General features: G+C 44.3%; 1 protein-coding gene across 1 annotated transcript; it reads left to right on the forward strand.

Moving 5' to 3' along the window:
- The first annotated feature begins 19,308 nt into the window (after positions 1–19,308).
- LOC129380056 (uncharacterized) lies at positions 19,309–24,394 on the forward strand. Its single transcript, XM_050168589.3, has 2 exons — positions 19,309–19,718; positions 23,350–24,394. The coding sequence occupies exons 1-2, from the start codon at positions 19,434–19,436 to the stop codon at positions 24,265–24,267; spliced, it is 1,203 nt and encodes a 400-aa protein (XP_050024546.1). The 5' UTR covers positions 19,309–19,433; the 3' UTR covers positions 24,268–24,394.
- The last annotated feature ends 559 nt before the right edge of the window (positions 24,395–24,953 follow it).

The raw sequence follows: 24,953 nt of genomic DNA on the forward strand, positions 1-24,953 counted from the left end.
ATGTGTTTTGTATTCGCATAAACCATACCAGTTTGTTGCGTCTGTATTGTTTAACACATAGTGTTTGTACTTTTCCTAGCACAATCACGGCGGTAGGTCGGCCAAGCAGAATGAGCCTCAGAGATCAGAACGGCCTCTAAGCACGAACGCAGAAGCCGCTTGGAAGGGCGAAGCCACGCTAACATCAACATCATTTTGGTGCCGAGCCAGAGAGTGTTGTGGCGTCGTGCAAGCTAGGAAATGCATCATGCCATAGATTGAACAAAAACCAGGTGCTCAGCATAAAAGAAAAAATTGGAAATAGTTTGTGCTACCGAACGTAGCACAACGTTGGCCCTGGCACGCGAGAGGGATCTACCGTTCAATAAGGCATGTGCCATTTGGAATGCGAAGGAGAAGATGCTCGGCAGTGCTGCTGGGACTGCAAAAAGATGTTGGCTACGAGGTTAAACTTTTTCAGGTTTGTCGTTTCTGAAGTGCCGCCTAACGACAGTGATGAGGACGACACAGAAAAACGACAGCACGGGCGATTCAGGCCCGACAGTGCCAGGAGATGCGCATTACGTCAGCCTCATGTGAGTGTTTGCCGAGCTTAAAGGAGCTGATGCCGCTGTAATTGCTGATAGGCTGCCGCGGCATGAAACGAAGCTAACGAACTTTTGTCGCGCGAAATGGATGGTACTGCATGTTTTTTGCCGTTTAATTCACTCTCTATGTGGTCCGTTTTTGACAGGTAAGTGGGCGATCTCACACTATTTCAGTTTATATCATAAGAAGCCAACAAACACTGACACCAAGGACAACATAGGGGAAATTACTTGTGCTTAATAAATGAAATAAAGAAACGACAGATTAATGAGAATTAAAGTGGATGAAAAAACAACTTGCCGCAGGTGGGAACCGAACCCACAACCTTCGCATTTCGCGAAGTTTAGCAGTTTAGCAGTACTACCATTTAATACGTACTTTTTCCAAGCTTTGGCCAACATCGGTTTAACAAGGTTTCACCGTACATGTAAATTCAACATTCTCATGTGCAGATACTGAGGCCTACAAGTGCAGGTAGCATAAAAGATAAATATTTAGATTGCCTAGTTGGTTCAGGTTTCCCATAGACTGTGCTACAAATATGGGACAGGAAAAACAAGTGTACTAACATGAGTGCAGTGTTTGTAATACCGTAATTACTGGTCGATACTTCTAAAAAGAAAATCAAGTACGGAAGCAAGGGGTCGGTTTAGATTTGAGTCGGTGGTTTGGCCGCAACCGCCACTGCCACATTCCTATCGCCACCTCACAGTCACAGACTTGTAGCAACATACGCGTGCGCCATTTTGTTTTCTGAAATCGATCGTTTAGAGCAGTTGTCTGAATTTTTTTCAAGTGTAGCGCCATAGCCTCGTGCCAGCCACTGCGGTGGCACTGACCAAGCGGTGCCACTACACTGCAGGCTAATGGCAAAAGGTCGTTTTACACATGGAGAAAACATCCAACCTTCAAACCCAGCACGAGTTCGGCATGGACGAAAAGAAGGTGCTACGGTGGCGGAAATGGAACAAGCTTTCCAACTGCACCGCAGCTCGCATGGACTTCACCGGACCACAGAGGAGTCAACATCATGAGGTAGAAGATACGGCGAATTCATTAGGGAACAGAGAGAAGCAGGAACGGAAACAACGACGGGCATTATGCAGGAAATGACAAGGGAGGTCACCAATGCTAGGGGTATCGCACAAACCAATTTCAAGCGCAGAAAAGGCTGGGTAACGCCTTTCATGAAATGTTTCGGTTTCAGCCTCAGACGACTGACTTTAATGTGCCAGAAACTAGCCAGCGAATTCTGAGGAAAAGCTCATCGCATTTCAGCACTACGTCATGAAAAAATGGCGGCAAAACAGCTATCAACTGGAGCAGATTGCAAACACTGACCAGACACCGGTGGTCTTTGACATGCCCATGGCATGCACAGTAAACGAAAGGGTGAAAGAGACCAAGCTTAGGACGGCAGGTTATGGGAAGCAGCGAAAAAGACCAATGTTGTGCTGTTTTGCTGATGGACGGACACAACACACTACTGGCCAAGTAAAGGTTCCCCAGGAATGTTGTTGTGGACGTTCACGAGAAAAGTTCGATGAACAGCGCCACGATGACGGACTGGGTGAAGACGATTTGAAGCAGCCTACCCTACAGCGTCAGCGCTGCTGTCGTGGCCGTCACTGTCGCTATCCGATGGACGTTCGTGACGATCGCCTCATCAGTTAGGAGCACTTCGTTTCCAAATCTATAGCGGTGTGCCTTCTTTTCACCAGCAACGTAGTGCATTGCTGATGATCAGCGGGCGGATCAGCCATCTTACATTTCGGCGGCAACTCATACAAGGCTGAGAAACAACGTGGCCAGGAATGGCTTCGATGCAACGAACAGAGACAAGCACGAGTGACTTAATCCATTAGCAAAACTGCGCAGAATGAGGACCATAAAATAAGGAACCAACAGTGAGGACCCAGCCATAGAGATTGCCCAGCGAGCAATCTGGGAGCAGCGCCGGCAGTGCAGTTGGCGTGGTCCATTTGCGTGGCGTGGTCCAGTGGCGAGGCACTGAGCTATGGCCGCAGCCCATTCTTGTTCGGAGGGGTGGAAGGGCGACGGGAGAGATAGGCGAGGCTGGTGTGAATCTCTCATGGAGAGAAGCGGGGGGCGGCAGTTGCAGTGGCGGGCAAGCATGCAGCGGCTAGCATTTCACTTCTTCTTTTCGATGATTTCACATTCCATTACCTTTCAGCACGGACATCCAGCAGCCAGAATTCATCGTTATAACCGATAATGCGGCATGGGCCCATTATATTAAGCAGGTTGTTTCCCCATAGAAAACATACAAAAGTCGACAGTGTAGCACCTTTCATTGTAATAACCGATATCGTTATAAGTGGTTGAACTCAATCGCACGCTGATTGGCTGGTTGAGAAAAATCGGATGAGCTGATTGACTGTTTGAGCACTACGTCACACGAAGACAATGGTATCGCCGAAGTGATCGTTTCAGAATAGATGGCCTGGTTTGCAGTGGCATGGGATGAAATTCCAACTGAAATGACCATCAGAGCATTCCGAAAATGCCGCACTTCAAACGCGCTGGACTGAAGTGAGGACGATGCCCTTTGGGAAGAAGTGAGCAAAAGAGAGGACAGCGATGTCGTGGATGACAAGTGAACTTACGACGTGCCTGTGGTATGCACACTTGTATAATAAAATTCATGCTTTTCTGTGAATAAAAAGAGCTTTTTTTAATTCGGCTTGTATTTGCGGTAAGTACTATTTCTTTTTTTTACAATAAAGGGTGGCTTAGATGTGAGTAAATACGGTAAGCATAGACTGCCACAGTCAATTCTTCAATATCTGCGAGGTTACAACTCTATTCTGGCTTCACGTTGAGGGAAATCAGGAATGAAATGATCATGGATGTGAAGATCAGCACAGGTGCGAGGACATCAGCTAGCTTCGACACTATCCAGATATATCGATTTAAGGGCAAGTAATCTGCATTACGAGCGCAGACTAGTAGGATAATTCTGGAAGCCCAATCCTAGCTTCATTCTCCTTACATCGACATTGCCAAGCTTTCAGCAATGCAAACTCGTCTCTGCTTTCGCAGAGTAAGACCGAGTTTGAGGAATTTACTCCGACCAAACAGGTCAAAGAGCAATATACAGCCACAGCAGAACACAGCAATGAAGGAACTAGCGTGCTTGCCGAGCTTCATTGCCAAATCTCCTATATAAAAAGAGCACAAAGCATACAATCACAAACTTCAAGCGCAGAAGGCAATCATATTGCCTAGAAACGAGACAACAGCCACATTCGTAGGACCTCGATTACTACCTCTACATATGTCAACATTCAAGGGGACATCAATGAGTGGAGAGGCTTCTGAGAACAATTTGACCAAACTATTCACCTCAACTGATTTGACACGTTCCACCAAATTTGACTACCTAAAGTGTTTTCTGGCTGGTGATGTAGCACCAGCAGTCTCTTGTTTGCACGCACTTGAATCATGCTATGTGCATGCCACCTCACTGTTGAAGCAAAGATTTGGAGATTGAGCAAAGATTATTCAGGACCACTGACGGCACTTTGACATCGGTAGAATGTGAAGTCATGCAATGACAGACGTCTGCAAGGATTGTATGACGCCGCGTCTACACATCCACTGCCTTGGCACTCTATGTGTACCAACTCTAACTTATCCAGCTATGCTCATTGATATCGTCCAGCACGCTCTACTTATGACAAAGTTATCAGCTTCACACAAGAGAAGACAAATCACACTCTGAGTGTACACTTGCGTATTAGTTTTTCTGCACAAGCCTGCGAGTCACTTTCACCTGCAACTTCGTCAGACACCGAACTCAAGAATATCCTACTGTTTATGCAAGTGGACCTGGAAAGCAGTGAGAAATGCGTGTCACCATCTCAGCTACCACAGTAGATCACCGTATTGACAGGCAACTTAGTGGTACACCCATGGAATGTAGAAAAAAAGATGAAATTAACCAACCAAGACCAGCCAGACACGCCAGAAATGCCGTCAATTACATGCAATATATTGGAAAACATAACAAATTTGCCATCACGGCTTGCAACCCCAGAACAGCCACTTTTCTTTGCCTTTCTATATTGCTGGCTGCGTATAATTGCGCCTTCAAAGCTCGTTCTTTAATACTCCTCAATTACAGCACATTTTGCGTCGAAGAAATTTTGCACAGATTGCAATTCCCGCTCGGACTACATAGCAGTAACCGGTGCTCCAAATAAGCATATATTATCAACTCGAGTCGCTTTCTTAATAGGAACTTTGCCTAGCAGTCTTTCGCAAAGCCTCACCACATCGTGCGGAAGAGAAAGCAAATGCAAGGCCAGCTCCAGCTCTCTTTCCAGAGTGACTCTCTCCAGTATTTGTGTCGGAGCTCCTTTCGCTGCCTTTACCATCTTTTTCAGCTTCACGTTCCCTGTTTCGAAGGGAAACGCTGAGTTTGCCCAAAGGGGACCCAGATGCTCCACGCTTGGCGTCAGATGGCGAAGCTGGCGGACATTAAAAGTCATGAAGCGCGTACCATAGAGCCTTGCAGCTCTGCACACAAATGATTCAAGCAGGTGACCTAGAAAAAATAATTGTTTCATACAATAGTATTGTTGAAAGAAAGCTTTGAGTAAGCTTGTCAATGCACGTGTAAATTACCACATCTCCAATACTTTCATCCGCTTGACGTGTGTCTCAAGCAAGGTTTAAATTAGAGCATCCCCATGTATCAACAGTAAAACTTTATGTAATGGGGGGCACAGAACAAATACACTCCAACATAGCATGAGCATCTATTATGGTGTTGGCGGGTGCATCTACAATAGTCACATGAAAGCTGCAGTCCAATACTCAACTTCAGAAAACATCCGCCCATGTTGGCGTTCCACTATCTCCCTTTCTCTGTCCCTTTTCATGAAATGTATTTCGCGCCACACTCAAGCATACCTATGAAAGGTGCACAGATTAGTGTTTTATCTTCCTGCATCGCATTTTGTTTTAGCATACACAGCAAAAGGAAAACACAGAAAAGAAAACAATCTTGCCATGGTTGTCAATGAAAGTGAAATTGTAATGACTCAGACAGTCTAATTGAAGGCTTCATAAATTTCAGAAGCTATGGCTACCAGAAGAAACCAGCAATGCACAAAATTAGGAAAGTTGGTGTTGCACAGCTTCAGAAGTGCAGCAATGGAACAAAACAACCGCAGTTCAGAGAACATAAAATGCAACCTATTGTAGTGCAGAACCAGGTATAAGTCATTTCTGACTCTTGTTTACCCTCCCATAGAAGTTAGAGTGTGTGCACAGTGCTCCCACATCTCTGCCACCCCAAATACCAGACAAGTCATAGCTGCCAGAAAATCATGCACACGAGGCTGCGGAGCACTTTTTAACTGGGTGCACTGCTGGTACAGGGGAATCGAGGAGAATATGCAGAGTGAATGGACGACCAGAAAAAAACATTCACCTGCCACAGTGGTAGCGTGCTGTATAAGTCATGAAAGAAAAATTGTGTCAGGAGAAAAGCTGTGCACTAGAGGATGCATTTGTTTTACAAGACTCGATCCAGGGACAGGCACTTTTAGGGCCTTTCACACTACTATCTGAGCGAATCAGAAGGCTATATTGCAGAACAAGGTCGAATTCATTGACAAATCCAAGCCTTTGCCATAATCAGTGTCGCTTTGGGCTTGCTGATTACTTCAGCCTGCAAGTATTGTGGTAAGCCAAGATGGAAAATGACCACCTAGCGAGCTTCCACAGAACTGATTGGCTAAGGCACGTAATATGTGATGCTTTGATGATCCGCAAAAGGTTTTGTAGGGAACAGAGTAGTCTCTGCGCCTCTGCTCTAACAAAAGTCATGCACATTCATGCTTTTCGGCTGTTCAGTTTGTGTACAGTAAGTATGTAATGTGTATACTAACATAATAAACACATTCACATCATAAATTTACCCTAAACAATGTTCTAGAAACTTACGACTTTTGTTTTCCCATTTCTAATAATGACACCGTAAACTATGGTCTGAAGCAGACTTGTGGCCAAATGGCCATACAATATTTTTTGGCGAGACTAACGCTTGCACACACATTTAGAGCAAGTGCCCTTAATAGCTGTCGCTGGGGGCTGCAGGTTTGATGAAGGACCAGCTAACGACCATGACAAGGGAACACTGGCAGCAGGCGAATGGTTATAACTGGCTGTGTGTTTATACACTCCTAAACATAGAAGCAAGATACTGTAAGTGCAAATAAACAATTTACATTCACACTGAAGATCAGTTGGTGAAATTTCGCTCTTGAGCAGAGTGAAAATGGCTTCTGCCAGCATTGCCATGTGCCTCCAGAACCGCGGTAGCAGCACTCCGAGTACTGTTGGCAGAGAGTAGTACAGCAGCCAGATCTTCCACTCGCTCGCCTTCCAGAAGCACCTGTCTGCCGAGGACCATGGCAGCCGTGTGAAGCAGTGGGGTGGGCAAATACTCAGGCGACGTTTATCCAGCTTGGCTATAGTTGAAGGAGCGCCTCCACAAGAATAAGCCGTAGTATACTACCACAAATTTCATCTATGCCATGCAGAGGATGTTTGCCTTCCCGATTACAATACTTGCAAAGGTTGGGAATAGTGTAATCATATGCCTAGTTTCTCAAGTACCAAGACTAGATGTTAATCATGTCTTAGTAATAGCCTAGTTTTCACGCATTGGGGGGGGGGGGGGGGGGGGGGGGAGGGGGCATGTGGACATAAACCCATAAAAAACTACAGACTTCGCATAGTATGGTAGCTTTGTTAAGGCCACAATTATTTATAGCAATCCAAGCAGTAGGCATTACTAAAGCAACGTTTATTAGTGCTTGGTGCATTATAGCGAATGTTGGCTGCTGTGATATGAAACGCATACTATCATCAATTTTCTTAATGCACAGAGAAGCACATTGGTTATATGACCTCCAGAGCCTTGCAGTGATGCCTGACACCGGCAAAAGATGCAGAGAGCGAGTGGGACTTGTGACCAAATGGCCATGCAGTATTTTTTTAGCGGGACTAACTCTAGCACACACGTTTAGAACAAGTGCACTTAATAGCTGTCGCTGGGGGCTGCAGGTTTGATGAAGAACCAGCTAACGACCATGACAAGGACACACTGGCAGAAGGTGAATGGTAATAACAGGTTGAGTGTGTATATACTCTTAAAAGTAGAGGTAAGATACTGTAAATCCAAATAAACAATTTACCTGCACACTGAAGATCAGTTGGTGAAATTTCACACTTGAGCAGAGTGAAAATGGCTTCGGCCAGGGACAACCAAATTAGGAAGGCATACTAAGCTTACTAAGAACTAAGAATGGAATACTAAGAACAGGAATTGGCCTCCCTGGTACAGTATTCGGCCACCCCCTCCCTTATGATTCCTACAATTAACCCATGGTCCTCAGTGCCCAGCAGCTACGGAGCACCTGACCAAGGCGGCGGTCAGACCTGCAACGCAGCAGAGACTGCTAAGAATCTCTGGGTCTGGACAGGCCGCCAATGGAAACTGAGCCTGTTAACCTTTTACAGCCGGACTCTGTCTAGTGAGGCTAGCTTATCAGGACTCTCTCAGGAACTATCAGACATTGTTTGGGATATCATCGGCCTTAGTGAGATTAGAAGAACTGGTGACGCTTATACATTGCTGAATAACGGCCATGTCCTCTGCTATAGAGGTCTCCCAGATAACAAGCATACGGGGTAGGATGCCTAATTCATAAGGACATAGCGGGCAACATTGATGAATTCTACAGCATTAATGAGAGGGTAGCAGTAGAAGCCTATACTCCAACATCTAGTCACGATGATGATGAAGTAGATCCGTTTTATGAAGATGAATTAGCGATGAGAAAAGTAGCAAACTCGGTATACTGCAGTAATGGACGACTTCAATGCAAAAATGGGGGAAACGCAGGCTGGGGAACAGGCAATTGGAAACTATGGCGTCGGTTCTAGGAACGCTAGAGGAGAGATGCTGGTAGAATTCACAGAAAGGAATAAGCTTCGAATAATGAACAGCTTTTTCAAGAAGGGTAGCAATAGAAAGTAGACCTGGAAAAGCCCAACAGTTAAACAAGAAATGAAATATATTTCATACTTTCTGCCGATCCCAGCATAGTGCAGGATGTAGAAGTGATAGGTAGAATGAAATGCAGTGGCCATAGGTTTGATAGGGCTAGGATTCACCTCAGTTTGAAGAGAGAAAGAGCAAAATTGGTCAAGAAGAAACAGGTCAACCTAGAGGCAGTAAGGATAAACGCAGACAAATTCAGGTTGGTACTTGAAAACAAGTATGCAGCCTTAGAACCGAGAGATGCTGACATAGAGGTAAAGAGTGAAACAGTAACTACGCTGCCATCAGAGACCGCAATTGAAGTGGCAGGCAAAGCACCAAGGCAACCAGTAAGCAAGCTCTCCCAAATAACAAAGGACCTAATAAAGAGACGACAAAACATGAAAGTGTCCAACTCAAGAGATAGGATAGAATTCGCGGAACTGTAAAAACTGAACAACAAGACGAAAATAAGTGAAATTTGGTAAATGTAACGTGAGGAAGACAGGAAGCCGTAAAAAACGGACACGGCCTGAAATCAGTGAGAAGGAAATTTGGCATAGGACAAACCAAAATGTAGGCACGAAAAGATTAGTTGGGTAATACCATGAGCAATCTCGATGGTATAGTAAAGGCAGCGGAAGAGTTCTATATTGACTTGTACAGTACCCAGAGGACTCGGGAGAAGTCCATTCAAAACCGTAAAGAACAGAATACAGGAATTCCTATAAGTCGCGATGAGGTGAGAAGGGCCTTAAAAGATATGAAACAAGGAAGAGACCCCGGCAGAAGATGTAATAACAGTCGATTTAATCATAGATGGAGGAAACAATGCTTGGATAACTGGCAGCTCTTTATACGAGGTAACTATTGACTGCAAAGGTCCCAGAAAACTGGAAGAATGCAAGCATTATGCTAATCCACAAAAAAGGGAGAAGTTAATGATGATGAACAAGCAGACACTGGTAATACTGTAATGACGTGTTCAAGTTTCTTTAAGCCACATGCTCACCATAGGTCTTAGAACATACAAGTTGTCACAGAATATCACGTGAAATTAAAAAAGCAATAACAAAAATTTTGGATCGTGTCTTTTTACTTGTAATAACTAGCCGATAACTCAGCAATCAGCTGTTTTATAGACTTGTTCAACCCAGCTCGGCCAAATCTGCCAATTTCGGTTAGGTGTACTTTTTTCATAAAGACATTCCTACTGTAGTCTGGAAATATTTCCTTTTCAGTTCTGTTTCCAGGCAGGTATCCACACTGACCCAATTGCAAGTTTTAGTGGGATATTTTTGACAATGCCCGGCACTCCCCGGTATACAGGCGTGGTTAATTGCTGCTTCTTTTATTTCCTGCAATTTAGAACATGGCAAGCGCATTACTTTACATAATTATTTTGACTTGTGCGCATGATATGTAGTGAGTGACATATGTAAAAAACATTCTGCATATATGTAACATCAGTACCAGCTAAATCATGAATGTTATCAGGCATAATCTTGTCACATGCACTGCAAGAGCAAATTGTTATATCCATTCAAAATTGACTTTTCTGAACAAAATATACAATTCAGTTACTCCAGTTTAACAAGTGACCACAAGCACATACCGATGTAGAACGGCTCTTGGGAGTTTGCACTGTCTAGCCCAAACTCGGTAAGCTGCCTTGTCACTCGAAGCCGCACATAGTGCATGCAGTTAACTGCCTGGCTCAACACTGGATAAAACAACTTGAGGTTTATCAGTGGCGATGAACCCTTGATGCCCTTCACTGGTATATTCAGCTCAAGGGCAAGCTTCATGTCTCTCAGGACCCCTTCTTCTGTTCTCAGTACAAAGTCCGTTTGGATGTAACGAGGAGTACCTGCAATTATTATTACAATATTACATTATTCAAATTGTTTCAATTGCTTCGGTTTCGAATGCTTAATAAAGGTGCCTACGCGGTGCACTAACTATACAGATGGTACAAAAATCGATCATGCGCTTTCCAATTTGCTGTCTCCACCAGACGCATGCGTCCTGTTACAAAATCTTACTGATCACTACCCGATATTTTACGCTTTCAGAATGATGAAGGCTCTGTCAAAGCCACTTACACAAAGCTGACTCTTAACAAAGACGATTTCACTTATTCACTAAGCCAAGCTCATTGGTCTTCTATAGCAGACATGAAAGATCCACAAACGGCCTTCTCGTTCTTTATATCGGTACTAAAATCTTATTTTGACTGCCACACCCGCAAAGTGAAATGCAAAAAGATGTTTGCGTCCTTACATAATCCTTGCCTGTCAGATAAGCTTCTAGCCTTGATGCGAAAAAAAGGCAATCTGTCCAAGAAAACAAAATTACGGCCATTTAACAGCAATTTGACAAAGAGGTACAAAAAATTTTCCAACTTTCTTGCTATCGAACTAAAAAAATCTAAAAAACTTTATTAGGAGAAAAAATTATTACAATGCGGAAGAGACAGTAGTAAGAAATAGAAGATAGTAAATTATTTTTTAAATAGGTGAAACAATCGCGATAATTTCAAAGAAATTCATAACGACAGCGCTTACACCTCCTCACAAGACATCGCTGATGCTTTTGCAGAATTTTTCTTTAGCAGCGATTCGCATACACCAACGCAATATAACAATTTATTGCGACCCCTACCTCACTCATTCTTTCTTTTTTCAACCACACCACAGGAAATAGAAAACACTGTAAGAAATGTAAAAACAACAAGCGCAAGTCTTGATAATATGCATTCAAATCACATCAAGCTAATTGCCCACCTAATCTCAGATGCTCTCGCAAGTATTATTAGCCTATTATTTAAGACTGGAAGCTTCCCACAAGAACTAAAACAAGGTAGAATTACTGCTGTATTTAAAAATTGTGACCATGCCTTGATTGCTAATTATAGGCCCATTTGCATTCTACCCTTCTTTAACAAAGTTATTGAACGGCTGGTAGAAAAGCGCCTAACTAATTACATGTCAAAATTTAGTATTCTTTCACCAGTTCAACTCGGATTCCGCAAGGGCTATTCAACCGAACTTGCTGTTATCGCTCTAACTGAACAATTAAAGATGGCAATCGATAAGACTAACTAAAGCCTTTGATAAAATTAACCACAACATTTTACCCTTTAAACTTGAATCTATCACAATAACAGGCCCTGCATTAACTTTGATACAAAATTACTTAAAAGATAGAACACAAAGAGTTAGAATTAATGGTCTTCTTTCTAAATTAATGACAACAAACATGGGTGTACCTCAGGGATCCATACTTGGCCCACTCTTGTTTTTCATATATGTTAACGACCTGCCTGATTGCCTGCTTTCTTCTAACTGCATTCTTTATACAGACGACACAACTACCTCTAACTCTGACATTTGTGTAGGCAACCTAGTTTCTAAACTTAATACCGTCTTAAACAACGTGTTAAATTGGTGCAATATTAACCAGCTCAATATAAACTCGTCTAAAACTCAATTTGTTTTATTCACGTCCCATCAACGCTCATCCGCATTCATTCATTCGCTCTACCTTGGTAACCATTTTATTCCGCGTAGTACGTCCTGTAACTACTTCGGTGTAAAACTTGATTCTATCCTTAAATATCATCAACACATAGCCAACGTTAGGCGGAGGGCAACATATGGAATAAGGACACTTTTAAAAGCTCTGTATGTGTTTAACCAGGATACAATACTCTCTTTATACCACTCATTTATCACTTCACATATAAAATATTCCATTGCATGCTGGGGCAATACGTACCGTACACACTTAAAATCATTACAAGTACTACAAAACCAGGCTGTTAGAATAACTACATTAAGTCCTAACCATTTCAATTCCACATACATATTACATAACTATAATATTCTTACTGTAGACGAGCTTATTAACATTAGTTTTGGTACGTTTTATATCGACAACTAGATAATGCTCACCGCAACAGTCTGATGCCTCAGTCTTGTCTAATGAATACTAATCCCACGCGATTTGCACTAAACAATAACTTTATTCTTCCCATGGTTCGCACAAATTATCGTAAGCAGTGTCCACTTTTCGTCCGTTTACTATCTCCTACTATCAAGTCATGTAAATCATTTCAATTTAAACGACAACTAAAAGACCACATTTTGTCATCTGCAACCACTTAGATAAGTATTTTTCCCCTCCAAATGTACGTTTGGTTACGCAACACAAATTAAAGTTAATTTGGTTAGGTCTCATTATCCATTTACTTTCATACTGGTGTTATAGTTCTGTGGTTAGTCGAATGTAATAATAATTATTATACTTTTTTACTAGCATGTCTGCAGCTGATATGTTTAGTACTGCCAAACCTAAAACAATACTAAATTTGTTATCTTTTGAATATTTTACACTATTTCTTACAACCGTTATTTGAATTTTTACTTATACACTGTACAGGAGGTCCCATTACAGTCTTTGAGCTCGGGATCTCCTCTTGTATATTATTGCCTTGTACTATATTCTGTCTATTAATAATAACACCTCAAAAAAATGAAGGAAAGGCCCATAAATTTTTTTACATGCGCCCAAAGATACAAACATTTATAGGAAATCCCATAAAGTGTTTTTTACAAGTGTGCTCACAGTGACATATTGGTGCTTTGTAGGGTACAAAGCAGTAGGTTGCCTGACGTTTAAATTAATGCAATGCGGCACCTTATGCATCTCAAGGCACTTCACTAGTTAAACAGTAACAGGCAGTGACATGAAAGCTATGTTGTCAACTGCGAGCAATTCAGTACTTTCAACAAATATGTGCACAGAAATGTGAAGCATATGTTCTTTTTATTCTAGCAAGAATCTGCATCAATGTAAAATGCTTGCAGAAAAGTGCCAGCCAATTTGTTCATCGTGCACTTGTCTCCATGTCTTTCCGTCCTTTGTATGCTGTCGCGCCGGGCACATCATGGATTAACAACTAGCCCCGTCTCACACCTTCCTTCAATAGATTTCTTGTTCATCATGTTGCACTGCACCAAGAACAGCCTGAACAAAAAGATTTTAGCATGCTCTAAGTCGCCAGAAAGAGGCCTGAGTGCAAACATGCCAGTGACCTATATACAGTCCACTTTACATTACTTTGGTGAATCAGCGCACTTGGCAAAAACACAAGTTCACATAAACATGAATTATGAAGACATACACATAAACTGATGTATGTCCAAGTCTCCAGGAGCAGTCTTTCTTTTCCAAGTGCACTGCTTCACCAAAATCATGGGTATCCAATTAGCCTATCAGTACCTATAAAGTAAGCCCAATAGATCGGTTTAATCAATACACTAAATGCTACTGCCTCTGCACTGTGCTACCTTCTGTTGCAAGCTATTGCCCACAGTGTAAATCTACAATGCAGCACTGCGTCCCCCCACTATAAAGTAGTTGCATAGCAGCTACTAGAGAGAACTTACACACATCTGCTCTATGGATGCTGTAAAACACAACATAATGCAGAGCATGCACCGCACTGTAAAACATGGACAGAACTTACGCATTCCCTCAACTCGTTTAAGAGGAGAACCCAATACAAGGAAGTCGCAAGTACGCTTAGAAGGTATCATCACACAAAGTAAAACATTATAGAAGCCAACGTGAAAACAACTTTGATCTGCAATGTTGGAGTCTAAGACTAGTTATCGTGGCAAGAAATTTTCCAACACATCCTTATGACAAAATGGCATATGGTCACTCAACTAGCGGGCACACCTGAATCAGAGAGAGCTATTAATTGATGAGCAAGGTGAAAAACGTCATACCTTCAATGTGTTGTGCACAGGTCAGACACCAGCAGCAGCCGAACCTTCCCTTGAACTGTGTCTGCTTTGTCGCTGCTGCACGGGCTGGTGCATCAACTGAACAGCAGATGGAATGAACTTTTGATCTAACCGTATCTGTTCCATACTGCTACACAACAGTTCCAACAGCCTGCAATGCCTCGACAAATTTTTTCATAAACAACATCATGTCTGGATGTTTGTGGCCGAACCACAACCCAGCCAGAACAGGGCTTTGGCGGCGCACACCTGGCGGAAGTTCATTTATAGTGAACTGGATGGGCCACAGGGACGCTTTCGACGATTTATAAACAGGGCTTCCGTCAGTGTTGAACGCGAGCGTCAAGCCCTTGTGGGATATGTTGCCACTCTGCCTAAGACTTTTGTAAAAGGCACCACTGGTGATGTAACTCACGGATTCGCATTGCAATCCTTGCTCTATTCTTTTCCATTTCGGCGAACAGAACGTCCTTAAACTTTGCAATCGTCTGAGCAATTTGCCGCTTGATGTTCAAGATGCTGAAAAAGCAACCTGCGTTATTCAATAGCGAGAATTTCATATCTGATCCGCGTGCTAGACAGCATATTATCTCTGAACTTAGCTCCTCTAGTTGACTTCCGCAAATGTTGCAAAAGTAATGGCGATTCGCGGCCGTGTGCATCGTTGGATTCCACCATTTCTTGAGTAGATACATGCTTAGAGGCAGCATGTCAATTAGAAATCGAAACAATGCTTCGATGAGACGCAACTACCCATCCACGGTGTCCCAAGGCAGCCCATGGGCAACAACAAAATCTAGAATCATTATGACTGCAGCAGCTTTTGTTGTTGTCGATCCAGGAAGGGTGCCCGTGCCATACTCGCGCAGAGCCGTTGCGAGCGCTTGGGCAACGTTTATCGGCGGTACTGGGTCGGATAGCACACTTTTGTGGACTTCGTCTGAGGCTGGGCATGCATTGTGAGTCTGACGGCCAGCTGACGAGGCGCCGATTTCATCGTCTGAGAGTAGCCGACAGTCGTCAAACGAGCACGACAGATCAGGCTTGGCAATTTTCAAAGCATGCCCTGGCACAACCGGCTGTGACATGTGACGCAACCTATAGTGGCGTGTCGATGAGGCAACGTGAAAGGGTTGGCCATCGTGGAGGTACAATTTCCTCTTCCGAGTAGGACACTCCATTGATACGCACGAAAAGACCACGGTACGGAGTAGAAAAGCTATGCAAATGAAAGCGCAGAAAACTGCAGAACTAAACAACAAGATACGCGCGCACTCACCGCATGGATTCACTGTTCGCAATGTAGTCGCGTGGCCCCGAGAACATCGTCGCACATAATTGGTACGTTCGATTCGCCTGCACCACTTCAGCCAGTTCGCAAGGTGCGGCACCCTGCCATTCTTTCCGGCCTTTCGTTTCAGCGGCGCAGCAATGACGCCCGCAGAACCCCGACGTTCGTTTCAAAAGGTGGAGGAAAGGTGCAGGGCTGGTTCATGATTTTTCTGCACCCGCTCCACTGTCGGTGCCGATTTGAACAGGCATACAGGTGCGAAGCAGTGGCGCAGCAGACGGGCGCTAGCACCGTTAAAACCCTGCTTACGCATGTCTGATGTGTGTAGACAACTGTGGTGTGCATTTACGCCCCAGAAAGCGATCATACCTGTATTTAAGGACCTCTCAAACTTACGCACTCCGAGCACATGCGTCAGACATAGCATAGGGCCTACACCGCGTCTGCAGGTTTGCATTCGTTCCGTGTGTTTCGCTGGGCCTGCACCTCCAGAATCGAGCTGCACAGTTTCTGAACTTCTCGTGAACCGTTGTGAACTGGTTCACAGTGGTACAGGCGAATGGAACACACCCTATAATATATATATATATATATATATATATATATATATATATATATATATATATATATATAATCATCATCAGCTTGGTTACGCCCACTGCAGGGTAAAGGCCTCTCCCATACTTCTCCAACTACCCCGGTCATGTACTAATTGTGGCCGTGTTGTCCCTGCAAACTTCTTAATGTCTTCCGCCCACCTAAGTTTCTGCCGCCCCCTGCTACGCTTCCCTTCCCTTGGAATCAAGTCCGTAACCCTTAACGACCATCGGTTATCTTCCCTCCTCATTACATGTCCGGCCCATATGCCCTTTTCTTTTTCTTGATTTCAACTAAGATGTCATTCACACGCGTTTGTTCCCTCACCCAATCTGCTCTTTTCTTATCCCTTCATCATCACCCATCATTCATCTTTCCACAGCTCGTTGCGTTGTCCTCAATTTAAGCAGAACCCTTTTCGTAAGCCTCCAGGTTTCTGCCCCATACGTGAGTACTGGTAGGACACATCTGTTATATACTTTTCTCTTGAGGGATAGTGGCAACCTGCTGTCCATGATCTGAGAGTACCTGCCAAACGCACCCCAGGCCTTACTTATTCTTCTGATTATTTCAGTCTCATGATCCGGAACCGTGGTCACTACTTGCCCTAAGTAGATGTATTCCCTTACCACTTGCAGTGCCTCGCTACCCATCGTAAACTGCTGCTCTCTTCCGAGACTGTTAAACATTACTTTAGTTTTGCGCAGATTAATGTTTAGACCCACCCTTCTGCTTTGCCTCTCCAGGTCAGTCAGCATGTATTGCAATTGGTCTCCTGAGTTACTAAGCAAGGCAATATCATCAGCGAATCGCAAGTTACTAAGGTATTCTCCATTAACTTTTAACCCCAATTCTTACCACTCCAGATCTGTAAATACCTCCTGTAAACACGCTGTGAACAGCATTGGAGAGATCGTATCTGCCTGCCTGACGCCTTTCTTTATTGGGATTTTGTTGCTTTCTTTGTGGAGGACTACGGTGGCTGTGGAGCCGCTATAGATATCTTTCAGTATTTTTACATATGGCTTGTCTACGCCCTCATTCCGCAATGCCTCCATGAACTGCTGAGGTTTCGACTGAATCAAACGCGTTTTCGTAATCAATGAAAGCTATATGTAAGAGTTGGCTATATTCCGTAGATTTTTCTATCACCTGATTTATAGTGTGAATATGGTCTATTGTTGAGTAGCCTTTACGGAATCCTGCCTGGTCCTTTGCTTGGCAGAAGTCTAAGCTGTTCCTGATTCTATTTGCCATTACCTTAGTAAATACTTTGTAGGGAATGGACAGTAAGCTGGTCGGTCTATAATTTTCAAGTCTTTGGCGTCCCCTTTCTCATTTATTAGGATTATGTTAGCGTTCTTCCAAGATTCCGGTACGCTCGAGGTCATGAGGCATTGTGTATATAGGATGGCCAGTCTTTCTAGAACAATATGCCCACCATGCTTCAACAAATCTGCTGTTACTTGATCCTCACCAGCTGCCTTCGCCCTTTGCATAGCTTCCAAGGCTTTCTTTACTTCTACCGGCGTTACTTGTGGGATTTCAAATTCCGCTAGACTATTCTATCTCACATTATCGTCATGGGTGCTACTGGTCTTGTATAAATCTCTATAGAACTCCACAGCCACTTGAACTATCTCATCCATATTAGTAATGATATTGCCGGCTTTGTCTCTTAACGCATACATCTGATTCTTGCCTATTCCTAGTTTCTTCTTCACTGCTTTTAGGCTTCCTCCGTTCCTGAGAGCATGTTCAATTCTATCCATATTATAGTTCCCTATGTCAGAACTTAGAAAGTTCTGCCAGTTCTGTTCTAGCTGTAGGGTCAGAGGCTTTCATACATTGGCATTTCTTGATGAGATCTTTCGTCTCCTGCGATAGTTTACTGGTATCCTGTCTAACGGAGTTACCAACGACTTCTATTGCACACTCCTTAATGATGCCCATAAGATTGTAGTTCATTGCTTTAACACTAAGGTCCTGTTCCTGATTTAAAGCCGAATACCTGTTCTGTAGCTTAATCCGGAATTCCTCTAGTTTCCCTCTTACGACTAACTCATTGATCGGCTTCTTATGTACCAGTTTCTTCCGTTCCCTCCTCAACTCTAGGCTAATTCGAGTTCTTACCATCCTATGGTCACTGCAGCGCATCTTGCTGAGCACGTCCACATCTTGTATGATGCCAGGATTAGCGCAGAGTATGAAGTCTATTTCATTTCTAGTCTCGCCATTCGGGCTCCTCCACTTCCACTTTCGGTTATCCCGCTTGCGGAAGAAGTTATTTATTGTCCGCAAATTATTCCATTCTGCAAACTCTACTATAACTCTTCTCTGCTAATCTTAGAACCTATGCCATATCCCCCCCCCCCGACTTGTCTCCAGCCTTCTTCTTACCTACCCTGGCATTGAAGTCGCCCATCAGTATATTGTATTTTGTTTCAACTTCACCGATCGCCGATTCCCCGTTTTCATAGAAGCTTTCGGCGAAGCTGCGTATGCGGGCCCCTTAATGGCAAACTGCTCCTCCGCTGCGCGTCGGTTTCGGTATTGCACTATCTTCGGTTTTGGCCGATGTATAAAATATTGATCTACGCGTCGACGCGTTCCGCCCAGATCTTAGCCATATACAGCTTCCCTGTAAAATATTCAGGCGGTCTTTAGAATCTTTTTTCTTCTCGTCAATGGGTTCTGCGCTTTGCAGTTAGTCGCTCTTCCATCGTAGGCTTCTTATTCACGCCTCAGGGAATTGTTTTTGCACGGGGTTTCGTTTCAACAATCGCGACCTTTGTACGTCAGCCATCCGAAACAGGTGATAAAATGGGCGGTAACAATATTCACTGAGCAAGGCGACTAGATAATTTTCAGACCGCTCCATGCCGACCTGTGAGCGATGCCGTTAACAGTCAGGAAAAGGGCGTACGTTTATCAGAGTGATAGTAGCCTCGGCAACGGCTGAGACGACAGAGCTCTGGCAGCGTTCGACGTTTCCGTTTCTCTATGGGTTCCGCAGAACTGCTGGCACGGTGTTTCGTAGTTGACGTACTCGCCGTTCCCCATGGCTTCTCAAGGCAAGAGGCACACGCTGTGTGGTTTTACCGAGGGACTGGACTGGAGACCGCTGCACTTCGTCGACCTTATTCCTTCGCACAGAATATGCAACGCGTGTGGTGTGCTGCCCAGAGTGACCGTTTTTCTGCCCTGTCGACACGCGCTGTGCAAAAGCTGCTACGAGCAGTGCGCACTCGACGACGGACACGCCTGTCCGCTCGACGGTGACCAGTTTCTCGAAGACGACGCTGACTGGAGAGAATTTCCTTTGCAGAACCTGCTCCGGCGGAAGGTAAGTGAACGCAAAGGAAAGAATGCGTCTGTTGTTGCTAGCAGGTCAATTTCGCAAAGTTCTTTGAATAGATTCATAAAGGAAAATGGAGCTGCTTCTTTTAGAAATACGCGTGATTTGCAGTTAAAGTGTTCCTAGATAATAAGCAATATGCAAATATTAAATAGGAGTTAAAAGAAAGTAGCTCAACGCTATATTGAGTACGTATTGGACGTTACCGTGAACTCGCCATAAATCTAATTTTCACTTACTACTGACTGAAAGCTACTTCAGAATTTGCATAATGAGAAATGTTAACCTTAAAAGCAGCGAGTATAGAGCAACGCTATTCATTTATAAATTATCCTTCTATGCGGGTGTGCTTACTCGCATTCGTTAATGAGTTACAGGGTGGTGTATTTGCGTTTTCTTCGTGTACTTTACCGCAGGCATGATGCGTTTTTCTTGTGTTCTTTTCTCGTCTGTCTCGTTCTCCGACCTTTATTCTGCAACTGGTTTCTCGCAGCGTCGCATGCTAGCTTGCATTCCTTTATCATGAAAAGACCAACTGAAACACTAAATTTACCAGCTATATTTACTCATATTCTATCACTTACCGTATACGAGTAGTATTCTGCAATTCAAGCACGTGGCGGCAGGCCCATCTCGCTCTGCGCTCGACTCGCAATGCTTTCCAAATAAGTGCCGTGCAGACTTAGGCTCCCATCTGTAGTTCATCGTGAACAGATGATGTGATTACGCAGTCAGCTATTACATGCATGTGGGTCTACAAGTTGCATTCTGAGCAGGCATGTTTTTACCGCGCGTGTCCATTAGCGGCATGGCAACTCACCGCACTATGTGTGCGGGCCGGTGGTGGACCTGACTCGCGAGCGAGGAATTGTCCGTGGTAGACCCAGCTTGGGTGCCGGACCCATTTTTCTGGCTTGCAGTAGCCACACAGCGACGAAGCCAATCAGCGGCGGAGGCGCCGTCACAATGGCTACGCTCTCGCGTCGCCGGCAGCCGCACCTCCAGGGATCGCCCGTCGTGGTTTCTCAGTGGCTTTGGCATGGCGCTGCTAAACACGAGGTCGTGGGGTCAAAGGGCAGCAGCGACGGCCGCGTTCGATTTGGGCGAACTGCAGACTAGCTCGTCTACCGCGAATTGGGTGCACGTTAAAGAAGTCCCGGTATCGGAAATCAATCCACATCCACGCACTAGAGCGTGGCTCACAATCAGATCATGCGTCAATAAAACTTCTTTAGCAAGTTCGTTCATAATATCTAAGAAAAGACGCTGTGCCAAGGAAAGACAACGGCGACAGGATGTTGTCACGGAAGAGTGCAGACTATAAAGTAAATTTTATTTCAATCTGAGGCGTAAGTATACCGAGTTTACCATGCATACGCAATGAATCAACAAGCAAATATACCCGCTGTGGTAGCTTAGTGGCTATGGTGTTGGGCTGCTAAGCACGAGGTCGCGGAATCGAATCACGGCCACGGCGGCCGCATTTCCATCGGGGCGAAATGCGATAACACCCGTGTATTCAGATTTAGGTGCCCGTTAAAAAGCCCAGGTGGTCAAAATTTCTGGAGGCCCCTACGACGTCATGCCTTAAGATCGGATCGCGGTTGTGGCAGGGATAACCACATAATTTACCCTAAATTTGAAAAATTAAACCCGTTGAAACCATGTGAACCCATAATTTCTTCGTTGTTTCTTTGCGCATGTGTTGTAAACTACTTATGCTTACCCTTATGACCGATATAAAAGCCAATCGAAAGTTTGCGCTTGTCCGCGTCGATAGCCTATCGTCATCTGTTTTTTTTTTTTTTTTTTTTTTTTTTTTTCAGAGCGCACATTCTAAATTGATTAAGGGGGTTATAGAGGCGACTTGTATTGAGCCAGCACTGAAGGACCCTTGCGAACACGAGATGCAGCAAACGTTTTCAAATCTGGCAGCACGATTAGAGAAACCGGGTTTTCCCAGTTGTCTTATCACTTGAATATCTGAGACCAACTTGTAAAGTAAGAAACAGGGCAGTTTCAAACCATCAGGCAACGAAAAAACACAGGAGACCAGTGCACGTGCTGCCCTATGTGCATATGTTATCGCACAACTTCAAGAAAGCATCCAACCGACATTAGTGTGAACTTACTTTTCAGTGCCCCTTGCAAGCGATGTACTGAGTGTCCTCGAATGAGAGCATAGCAGGCCTCAGTCCACCACTACTCGTAAAACTAGGTTTACGGACGGCAAGCGCAACGTGGCTTGCCAAATACCGCTAAGCTAATACCACTAAGCTGCCTTGGAAAAGATGAGTCCACTTGCCGATACGTTGGCTTCCTCTTTTACCTTGTTCTCGTTTTGGTAATCGTCTTGGATTTCCATCTCCAGCCTTCCCATTGTCTTCCCAAGGTGTGGTGAAGTATATATAGTACAAACCGGACAGTGATTTAATGATCCAGCGCGTCAGTACGGCAGTAAGGTGAAGAATAGGCATGGAAGGCATTTAGCGGACCATTGGAATAAGTCAATATGCGCGCCTGTGATTTAGATGACGAAGTCTCTTGGAAAAGGAAAAAGTAAGAAGTAGAGATAAATGATACAGGCATTTGTATTAAAATGCTTGGACATAGCGGTGTAATCGTGCCTTCTCTGACGTTTTCAAAAAAAGAAATAACCTTTTTACACGATGTACACTCATTGTGTCATGTTGATGTCTGTATTCGCATGCCTATTATGGGATGTATATATAAAAAGGCTGTCGTTCTTCAAATAAAACTTCAGTTGGCAGTGAGCACTTGTTCTGTGGTAAGTATGTCTCTGTGTCTCCCTGTATCAGTCGCCTTATTTGCGCATGATTCTCAGAAATAAACTTATTCTGTGTACCCTGGAAGCTTCGTAATCTCGCCATCGCTCTACAGGAATGTTTGCCGCGAAAATACGTAGCCTCAAACAGCTTCTGGCCCTAGCGGAATTCGAGGCACGCGTAAGTAAACGCACCGAGGGGCTCCTCATCGTTATGTGGCTCAGACGCCTGAGGACAGCGCAACCCTACTGGGAGAAAAACTGTTTTCAGAACGTAAAAGTATCCCACTTAAACGCAGCAGATGAAGTTACCTCAACATATCAAGGCATTTCACCTGCGACAACCGCTCTCATTCCCGATGCACATGCCATCGGCTTGCACACAGGGTACAACTTCTGCCACCGTATCGCTCTAGAAAATTAACGATTTAGGAGAATCCTTCTAGCAAAGCCGCAATGCCTCGCGTAATCTCGCGTTCGAATGGAGTTGGCTGCCGGTTGCTTTCCTTTGTTGCTAACCGTTTCTGTTTGCATTATGGTGAATATTTGAAGAGACATTCACCATAACTGCTGTGAAGGGAAGCGAACGAATTGTTTCGAAAAGTGATGCTTTGCTGTCACACGGGCGTGCAGCATTACTTCACGGAACAATTCGTTCGCTTCCCTTCGCAGCAACAGTACGATGAGACATATCTTGACATCTCATGACGTTGTCACCTTAGCCGAGCCTAGAAGTATTCGAAGGTCCAAGGCAACAAATAACATAGCAGATGCTAATATGGAAGGTACTATGAAGATGGCAAATTGCTCAAAAACTTTTTTTTTCTATTTCAGGTGAAATGCTGGAATGAGGAACATGGCTGCGACATGGTTTTCGCTGCGTCTGAGCTGAATAAGCATTTCTGCAATGACTGTGACTACCACGTTATGCCGTGCCCTAAATGTTCAAAGCTAGTGCTCCGTAGTAATGTGTCAGTGCATTTACAAAGCAAATGTCGAGACTATGCGGTGTGTCTGGCTTCCGAGGCTCTAGAAAAGTCCGGCAGTGACGAAAAATCAGTCTTCACGGTTCTGAATGCAAGCTTAGACAAGCGAGTGGTCGAAATAAAAGACAAGCTAGACCATATTATTAGTGATATTGCCCAGAATGACCGCCTAAATGAAATTTCACATTGCATAAACAACGTCAAAGAAATACTGCTACAACAGTCAAACGGAAGTAGTACATTGAATCACCGTGCTTCCCAATCTGCAGTTACTGAGAAAGTAGGGCCGATGGAAATGAATAAAGAAAAAGAACTGGCCTTTACCACAATCAGCATTAAGCGGTATGCGTTTCTTGCTAAGGGATTCAAAGCAATGAAAGACAGTGCCCATTTAGAAGGGTTTCATATTTACTTCAGTGAAAAAATCTACATCTCAGGCTATCACTTATCACCAGGAGTGCGCTTTACAAAAGATGGAGATGATGTGTCACTGCACGCTAGTATTCAGCTGCACAAGGGTGTGATCGACGAATTTCTTCAGTGGCCTTTCAGTAGCAGCATTAGGATGACCGTCACACATCCATCCCAAAGCAAACAGTGCCAGATGGTGTGGCATAATGCCAGTGAACTTGAGTTCTTTCGAAGACCCGAAGATTCAAGCAACGAAAGCGTTTATAGCGCATACGGTTTATTTAGCCTAAATGACCTTGAATGTGAAGGGTACGTCGAGGACGACAATCTTCATATACTGTGGGAGCTTTTCTGAATAAAAGAGTGGGGAATTCGGCGTGTTCTATTAAGTACATATGCCGTTATACTTTCTGGAAACAGCATCACTCTTCAGATACCGTTGTAGAAAGCAAAATAAAGCTTCTTGCTGAACTTTGTACAAATATATTTCAGTAGGTACTTGTCAACACGACATCGCTTTAGTGTGTGTTCACAAAATAGCCTCCGAGTCTCTAGTTGCTCAGTTGCTGACAGTGCGTTGCGCTCCGGCAGCAACTGCGCATTTCGCCACCGTGCGCAAGTGGAACTCATGAACGCGCCCTTTCGCGCGCCATATATGGAGGTAAGCGGGGAGGCAGCGCGGGAGGCAGGGGCGTCGGGGGAGGCGTCGACTTCGCCAACAAGCGCGCATCTTGCATGGCCGCGCGCGGTCGCCGCGCCGCATCTTGGAAGGGGATCTGCAGACGGCTCACAGCTGTGTCGCGCGCTGCGTTCTCGCCGCTCGCGTGCAACTGGTTGGTCGCCCGAAGGTCATATCACTCGCTGCTGCTGCCGCACTTCCTCACACCAGCGTTTTGACAGCGAGTGTCCGCGCTCATCGTGTGTGTTCATGTTTGCTTCTGCGAGCAGATACCATGCTTGTTAATTTAAGTTAGCAAGGGGATGTTTCCAAGTTTATACGGCCAATCAAACTACAATCCTTACTTCGTAAAGCTAAAATTT

This window comes from Dermacentor andersoni, chromosome 10 (genome assembly GCF_023375885.2).
Source record: "Dermacentor andersoni chromosome 10, qqDerAnde1_hic_scaffold, whole genome shotgun sequence".
In the NCBI taxonomy this organism is placed as follows: Eukaryota; Metazoa; Arthropoda; class Arachnida; order Ixodida; family Ixodidae; genus Dermacentor; species Dermacentor andersoni.